The 8,577-nt window shown below is 35.6% G+C and overlaps 2 protein-coding genes across 2 annotated transcripts in view; one reads left to right on the top strand and one right to left on the bottom strand.

The window, feature by feature from the left end:
- The window catches only part of LOC106951828 (zinc finger protein 3-like), a 21,796-nt gene extending 17,213 nt beyond the window's left edge, over positions 1-4,583 (top strand). Inside the window, exons 4-5 of the mRNA XM_015039535.1 lie at positions 1,371-1,636; positions 3,201-4,583. Coding sequence (XP_014895021.1) covers positions 1,371-1,636; positions 3,201-4,003 — 1,069 coding nt within the window. The 3' untranslated portion in view covers positions 4,004-4,583. The remainder of the gene's footprint in view (positions 1-1,370; positions 1,637-3,200) is intronic.
- Positions 4,584-6,122: 1,539 nt separating this feature from the next.
- The window catches only part of LOC106951827 (gastrula zinc finger protein XlCGF8.2DB-like), a 7,206-nt gene continuing 4,751 nt past the window's right edge, over positions 6,123-8,577 (bottom strand). Inside the window, exons 2-3 of the mRNA XM_015039534.1 lie at positions 8,048-8,164; positions 6,123-6,193 (exon numbers count right to left, since the gene is read on the bottom strand). Of these exons, the coding sequence (XP_014895020.1) occupies positions 6,123-6,193; positions 8,048-8,164 (188 nt within the window). The remainder of the gene's footprint in view (positions 6,194-8,047; positions 8,165-8,577) is intronic.

The raw sequence follows: 8,577 nt of genomic DNA, 5'->3' as shown, positions 1-8,577 counted from the left end.
TTTTGCCAGTTTAGATTCTGAACCTAAATGTGAGTTTGTGAAAAACTTACAGCAGTAAGTTGTGTTAAGTTTTTTCATTAATTTTGTCAAACCTCCAAAAATTGAATAAACTGGAGTTTTTAGGACAGCACTTAAAACTGAAAGAAGAAAACGACAGGAGTGGGAACTATTTCCCAGAATGCTTAGCGGCATGTTTTTGTATCTGAGATGGAAGTGTGTTACATTGATCTGACTCTGGTGTTTTACTAAGGCAAATGTTTATTTTAATGTCCTGTTCACACTAAATGTTTCTGCAAAGAATATAAAAATTTATTTTTAGATCAGAAATTTTGTTCATACAATTTGAAACAAGAATTTAAATTAAAGTAAAATAAGTATTTATTTTAACTTGATATTGTGAGTAAAATAAGAGAAATGTGGCTCTTTAAAACTCACAGTTCAAGGTTAATGAACTTAAAGTTTAGATAACTTGTCTCTTGTTAAATCAACGTCATGAACTTTAATTTCTGAGTTAAAACCAAAACAATCTTCTTGTTGACTTAAATTGCATTTTTAAGGGAGCAGGTGGAATTTCATTTTCAAGTTAAACCAACTTCAAATGTTTTACAGTGCTGCTGGAGGGGTTTTTGCTTTGACATTTTTACTTCTAGACAGTTATGATGCATAACCGTGGTAACATGGTTTTGTTTTCACAACTGCAAGCAGCTGATTAGCATCTCAAAAGCTCAAAGAAAGCGATTTAAATCAGAGCTGCAAAAGCAAACATGATGGATTAAAAGTGTTTTTCAACAACTGTGTTTTGAACGACACGTTACTTTGGAATATCGTCTCTGCGGCCTGAATATTGAGCCGTTAGCATGTTAAAGTCTTCAGTCAGAGGCCTCTTCAGAGTCCTTGTCAGACTGACTGTTACCAGAGATCTTCTGCCCACAGCATCACCATGAACAACAACTCTTTCATGATACTTCAATGATAAGATGGTTCTTTACTAATCCTGTGTGAAATTCAGGTATCTTGGCTGTGGCATCCATAAAAGTTACATATACACACGGTCCAGTGGTCAAAATTCACATCATTTACTTTTATTAGAATCAACGTTTTTTGTATTGGAGACCTTTTGATTTTAGATTTTCAAAAAATGTTTATCAAATGTGTAAAAAAAGAATCTATAGAAATCCAAAAATGCCACACCAAAGCTGATGGTTAGAGCTGAGACAAGGAGGCCGTTTGTGATAATAATCCAAAACTGCAATACCCATATTTACAGCAGCATGCTGAAAACGTCATGCTAGCTTCACCTTAATTTTACCAAAACATTTTGTTATACTTACTCCATTTCCAGTATTGTTAATTTTAAGTTCAAATTAAAGCGGAACTAAAGTTAGTTCACAGTTTCTCCCAGAGCGTCACAGGGAGAAGCACGGGAGATCCAAACAGAGCCTGACAGCGTTAGCTTTGCATCCGAGACTGTCAGGAGACTCCATCTGTTCTGTTAGGCAGAGCATTTCACCGTTTGCAGTAAAAATGTCTTCAGTTCAGCCTCAGAGAGCGCCAAGTACGGAGCATGAAACTCCCGCTGAAGAAACATTTCCTGAGTTTAAAGAAATCATCGTCAAGTCCGAAGAGGAGGTCGATGGTAAGCTCAGACTGCTGGACTTCACACCGATAGATGTGGAAAAAACACAGCGGCGCTAATTTTTTTCGGCTTTTATGAGAATTTGAGCTAATATGGTGGGTTTAGTTTAAAGTCGACACTTCCACAGCTTCATTTAATCAGGTAAATGCGACTTCGGGCCCATTCGCCGCGGTCAAGCCAGCCCCCATTCCCAGAATATACAGCGAAGCCCTCAAACGAGCCAGACGCCACATTGGCTTCGTTGTCCAGTGGACACAATACGTCATCGCGTCCGCCATATTGAGAGTGGCAAAGGTGCCGTTATACTCGATGCAAGCATCCTTGGAAAATATTTTTCTTGTTATTGTTTTCAAAGAAACGCTAATGTTTACGTTCATATAATTTTGTTCAACCATTTCAAACACAAAAATATATTAATTCTTCCTCTAGTAATAATGATTTAGACAAAGTTAACACTCTTCAGTTTAAGATACAATTTTTGGGTTAGAATTCAGTTAACGGATAAATGGACATCTCGTGGATACACCAAAAATTAATAATAGAGAACATTAAAATAAATTAAAATATACAAATTAAGATGCAATATAAAATTATGAAAAAATAGATGGAGTGTAATAAGATAATGGAAAGTGTTTACTTTTGTGTATTTGTGCAAAGTAAGTCTTTTTGCAAATAGACTAGTTATGTCTTGATTATAATCATGGAACTTAATTTATTACACCTATTCTGTCTCAAATATTGAGGATTTGAATCTTTATAAGCTTTTTATGGTTTCAAGAAAGGGTTAACTCACTAAGCTTGGTTTCAGTGACATCTAGTGGAGAAATAGGAGACTGTTTAGTTGAGTATAATTGGCCCAATGGGTTTTTTTTTTTTTTTTTTTTTTTTTTTTTAAATGAAAGCCGTTATTATGGTGACCTGCTACCCTAAACATGCTAATTTTTTTTGCACAAAATTATTCTTGGACAAAGAGATTTTAGTCTGCTCAGTTCTGCCCATTTTGAGCTTCTTTCAGAATGAGCTGTTTTAGGGGGTCGTGTAACTTTAAATTCAAATAAGCTGCTGCTGACCATGCACCCAAACTCAACATTTACACTTGCATGTGAAAATGTTTGCAAACAGATGCACAATTATACAACCCGTACATCTTAGACAAGCAGAAGTAGAGCCTCCTGCACAACCAACAAGAATGCAGCAAATGCTTTCTGAATGGTAAATCAACAACAAACACTTGTCTTTTCTAGCAGCCATTGTACAGCACATACAGTGGTAAAACCAGCTGACTAAATGTCCTGGAGCTCAACTTGGGTTGCTAGGTGACATGCCAGGCTCACCTGGGGTTGCTAGGTAACAAGGCCTATCTAACTTGACTTAACAATTGGGACACCAGACATCAAACGATATTAACTTGTGTTGTTCTAAGTGCTTAAGGTGTTATTAGAAGGAGTTGAGAACCAAATGGAATAACAGAAATGTGAAAAATGGGAATTTAGCTCAACAGGTTCCCTTTAAAGTGAAGGCGGCTTTCTTTTACTCATTTCTAATCTTCTTTCTTTTCATCCAGATCTGCCTCAGTATTATGACAGTAAAGATGACCAGCAGCCCTCTCACCAGGAGAAGAAAACCAGTTTGGACGAGGAGGAACCAGAACCTCTTCTGATGAAACGGGACCAAGAGGAAGAAGAGGAGCAGGTGGAGCTGGTGCATCTGGAGATAAAAGAGGAAGAGGAGGAACTCTACATCAGTCAGGATCAAGAGAGCGTTGTGTTCAAGCAGGAGATTGATACTTCAATGATGACTCTTTGCAATAAGGAAAAATCTGCTTCTAAACGTAACCAGGAAGTTCCTGAATCTAAGAAACAGGATCCTGAAGACCCTGGATCCAGAAAAGACGAAGAATCAAATCAAAACAGCTTCCTGAAAACTCACACATTCAAGAATCTGTACTCCTGTAAAATCTGTGGCAAAATTTTCCCTCAAAACAGTCACTTAACGAGACACATGAGAATTCACACAGGCGAGAAGCCGTTTTCATGCGTCACCTGTGGAAAATGCTTCAGTCAGAAAGGTAACTTGGCGTATCACATGAAGGGTCACACCGGCGAGAAGCCCTTCTCGTGCATCACCTGTGGAAAAAGCTTCAGTTTCAAAAGTATTTTACTCATTCATTCAAGAATTCACACAGCTGAGAAGCCCTTCTCATGTCTGACCTGCGGAAAAAGCTTCACCCAGAAAAGCAGTTTGACGTACCACATGCGAGTTCACACGGGTGAGAAGCCGTTCTCCTGCATGTTTTGCGGAAAAACCTTCAGGCAAAGATCGAAATTAACTCGTCACACCAGAATCCACACTGGCGAGAAGGCCTAAGACTGAAGCAGCGAGGTGCTTTTGAAACTCAGCTGTTCAGAATCTGGAGTGATTAATGAGTAATCACAGTTAACTACATTTTTCTGATGAAAAAAAAATTAATAGCACTAAAATATTAATTACACTTACATGTAATGTCTTTCTGCCAAATTTAACCTCCCAGTTTAAAGGGAGGTTCAGTCGGCGAACCAAACAATGCTGATGTTTGATCTTTTTGTCTTCCTCTGCATGGATCTTCATCGACTTCAAAGCAAGTCTGACTTGTGATGTTTTTCCAGTGTACTTTTTTCATATGCAGACTGTTTTTGTTTAAGAATGTTTAGTTTAGAGAATGTGTTGATAAAATGATTTAAATGTCTGATTTAAAAGTGACTTGGAATAAAAAAAAGTCTGTAGGTTTTTACAGAACAAAATGGACTGATTGTGAGTTTTTTCTCACAACAAACATAAAATCCTGGTTGCTAATAGGGACCATTGAAGTTTAAATACATGAAAGCATAACTGACATTTTAATGTGAATGTTTTCCTTCGTGTTCAGTGTTATGAATAGAAAAGGAATAAAAACCTGGTTGATGCCGCATCATTGTTGTCTCTGGAGTTTTTTTACAGCAAGTGTCGCGGCGTTTTATGTTCCAAAGCCAAAGATTCCAGCAAAGGCTGTGGGTGGTTTGATTTGCACACACTTCCAACTTGATTGTTTTATAGAAATATATGATTTCTTGTAAAAATAAAGACAAAATAATTACTAAAAATGTCTTACAACTTAGTTGAAAACAAAAATAATCTTAATTTGATGTTTCAAGCTGAAAAAAGTGGTCAAAAAAATAATTTACAAAACCTGCTGTCAGAAACACACCAGACATTTGCCAAAAAATCCGCCTCCACCAAGCACCCGGTGTTTTTAATTACTCAAATTAATGGGAGGGTCTGACAATCACCAACGTAATCTAAACAATTACAAACATACAAATTAAATACAGATTTTGGTTCTAAACTAACTTAAATATATTCCAACTGCCCAAAGAAGAAAACTAAATTGGCAAAAATGAAAATCCGTGTTTAAAGTTTTAAATGACAATCCAATTTATGATTTATTGACACATAAAAGAATCAGCTAATTTATTTCTGCAGGTTGTCAAAAAACTGGTTGTGGTTAAACTTTTAAGCAGTTGTATTAGATCGAAATATGACAATAGAAAAATTCCTGTTGCAATTAAGCAACAAATTTCAAATTTTCTCCGCAGGGACATACGAATACTTTCCTTCTATAAATTACATGAACAGCTCCAAATATGCAGTCCAGGATCTGTCTCAATACTTCTGTCAATTGATTAAATATTAGTGCACAATAGACTCATAAATAAAACGTCGCAAAAAAGTATAAACTTGTAAAACACAAGCAACAAATTAATGTTACGACCAGGCGTGGGAAACGCTGCACTAGACTGCTGCCGAAAACACTGAAGTGAAAGAGCGGCACACTTTCATTCATTTTGTGGATTTCAGCCGTTATTCTGACAATATTTATTTTTTATACTTTTAAATAGGAATGATTGTCCTATATTTTGCTGCAAAGTTATGTTAAATTAGTTTTGTCTTTTTTCAAGTGTACTAAGATATTTGGACAAGAAACTAAACAAAAATACTTGGTAAGATTTCATGTTTCTACACTGTAACATCATTTTTGTCCAAATCTGTTTTAGATTTGGTTGAATCACAATTAAAAAAATAATGTTTTTTTAAGGGTTAATTTTTAGCACATTTTTATTTATTACTTTAATTAGTTTTAGATATTTTTTTTCAGTGACCTTTGTGGGCTTTTCGTTCATTAACTGGAGTACCAAGTGTGTTTGTGTCAGTACTATGAGCAGAAGATGCACCAAAATAAAATCAAAGATGCTTAAAAATAAATGTTGCTAAAACATTAATGGATTATTGAGAGATTAGTGACAATCATTAGTTGCAGCCAAACTTTTATAACTGAACTGTAAATAAAGCCTCTCTAGAGCCATGTAATAATTACAGTGAAAAATAATTTATTTTACACATATTTAAAAGATTTTCCTTTTTTCATTATCAGAGCTTCCCAAACTTTGTGTATCTACAACAGATGAGTTTTTCACTGACCAACATTTCTATGACCAGGAGAGGAGCAGTAGTGCAGTCCTGGAGGAACCGGAACCGAAACATCTGCAGATGAAACAAGCAGAACTTCAACATCAACAGATAAAAGACCAAAAATAACCAGAACACCTACAGATAAAACAAGAAGAGCAGGAACTCTGCATCAGTCAGGAAGAAAAGACGCTGGTGCAAAAGCAGGAGACAAATACCTTCACATTGATTCCAGCTAATCAGGAAGAATGCCACGCCGAACCAGAACCAACTGGAACCCAAATTATCTTCCAGGTTGCTTCTGAAGCTGAGAACCAGGAGCAGATCTGTGTGACAACAGGCGATGAAGATCCAAAGCAAAAAAACAGTAGATGTAGGAAAACCAGTTTTCAACTGAAAAAGAGCAAGAAAACTCTGACAGATAAAAAGCTGTAATCCTGTTGAATTTGTGGTAGTTTGTTTTCTCAAAATAGTCACTTGACGAGACACATGAGAACCACACAGGAGAAACGAAGGAATGTGAACCACAGTTCAACCAGTCAAAACAAGAAAGCCTAATAAAGTAACTTGAAATGTTTAGTGGATCCCATGTATTTAACAAATAATTAAATTCTATAAATAATTGAGGCCCCCTCTAAAATCTAAAGAGCCTATTTTAACAGCTCAAACAGCAAATATGGGAAGTGTCTCAGCAGTAGCACAGAAGCTAATATGTACACTTTTCCTCATCGAGGTCTTACAACCAATCTGAGTCAAGCAGCTGTACGTTCGGTTAGGCCAGCTTCCCAAGCTGCAGTTTCATTTGTGTACTTTAGATCTACAAAATATTTGATTCTTCAAAAGAAGACTCAATGAATCTGTGGATACTGAACCGAGAATAGAAAGGGGTCCAGTGTAATACTCTTCTACCAACTCTTTAAAGTGATTTCTTCAAGTTAGAAGTGTCTCAATAGAGTCCTAATCATTTTCAGATTGATACTTTAAAAAGACAACAGATTATAATGAACTCCGTTTAAATTGAATCGTTTAACCTTTTGATTTACAAATGTCACTAACCACATTTAGTTACATTTGTTTTCAATTGTTATTTGAATCTGTCAATGTCTGTAAATTAAACTTGCTACCTGAGGAGTACTTTTAAAAATAACGAACATGCTGCTTTTAGCCGATGATTTGTGATGTACATAGTAAATACAAGTACTTTTTAAAGGTAACTAATTTACACCAACTTTTATAACCTTTTTATGATGTATTTTAGTTGCATTAAATGAAATTAGTGCACTAATCAACTCTATATACTCTATATATAGTCTACACACAGACACACTTAGTATATATATATAAACATTTTACAATTAAAATGAAAAAAGACCATCATCATCATTGTAAACTGACTTTATTACATGACACTTAAAAATAGTTTCACTGAGTCACTTTCATACCAGAAATCTATATCAAAATATTTTCAAACATCCTAAAAACCTCCTCAAACTGTAACTGATGAAAAAGACATCAGTAGAATAACAACAATTTTGTTTAGTTTTATCAAGTGTCAAAATATTTCAACAAAAAACTGAAAATATCTCCATCATAGTCATCCTTCCAAAATCAGAAATCTCTTATAAAATGTAAAACTGGCAGAATTTTTTAAAAGTATTTTAATTAAAACTTTTTTTAACAGCTTTTAATGCTGTAACAACAGCATTAAAAGGTAAGTTACAGAGGAACCTTACACTTCACGTTCACTTTAAAACATCACAGCTGTGTGATTCCTCATGTGAACAAGTAAATTCTTTTTATTTGTGAAACTCTTTCCACAGGTCCCACAAAGGAAAAGTTTCTCACCTGTATGACTTCTCATGTGAGAAGTTAAACCATCTTTGGTAGACAGACTTTTGCCACAGGTCCCACATGAGAAAGGTTTCTCACCTGTATGAGTCCTCATGTGATAAGTTAAAACAGATTTATGTCTGAAACTTTTTCCACAGGTCTCACATACGAAAGGCTTCTCGGCTGTATGAGTTCTTATGTGAGAAGTTAAACCATCTTTTGTAGAAGACAGTTTTCCACAGATTCCACATGGGAAAGGTTTCTCACCTGTATGAGTTCTCATGTGATGAGCTAAATTGGTTTTATCGATGAGCCTTTTCTCACAGCACGTGCATGTGAAAGGCGTCACACCTGTATGAATCCTCATGTGAGAAGTTAAACTGTCTTTTGTAAAGAAACATTTCCACAAGTCCCACATGAGAAAGGCTTCTCACCTGTGTGAGTTCTCATGTGAGAAGTTAAACTCCTCCTTTCACTAAAGTGCATTCCACAAGTCATACATATGAAAGGCTTTTCACCTGTGTGACCTTTCATGTGAGTAGCTAATTGACCTTTCTGAGTGAAACTATTTCCACAAATAATACATGTATAAGTCTTCTCATAACTTCTCATATGGGAAGTTAAATAAG

The sequence above is a fragment of the Poecilia latipinna genome, unplaced genomic scaffold (genome assembly GCF_001443285.1).
Source record: "Poecilia latipinna isolate Pla-1442-1.1 unplaced genomic scaffold, P_latipinna-1.0 Scaffold476, whole genome shotgun sequence".
Classification (NCBI taxonomy): Eukaryota; Metazoa; Chordata; class Actinopteri; order Cyprinodontiformes; family Poeciliidae; genus Poecilia; species Poecilia latipinna.
The sequence above is the reverse complement of the archived record's forward strand: the minus strand, read 5'-3'. Positions and strand labels throughout refer to the sequence as shown.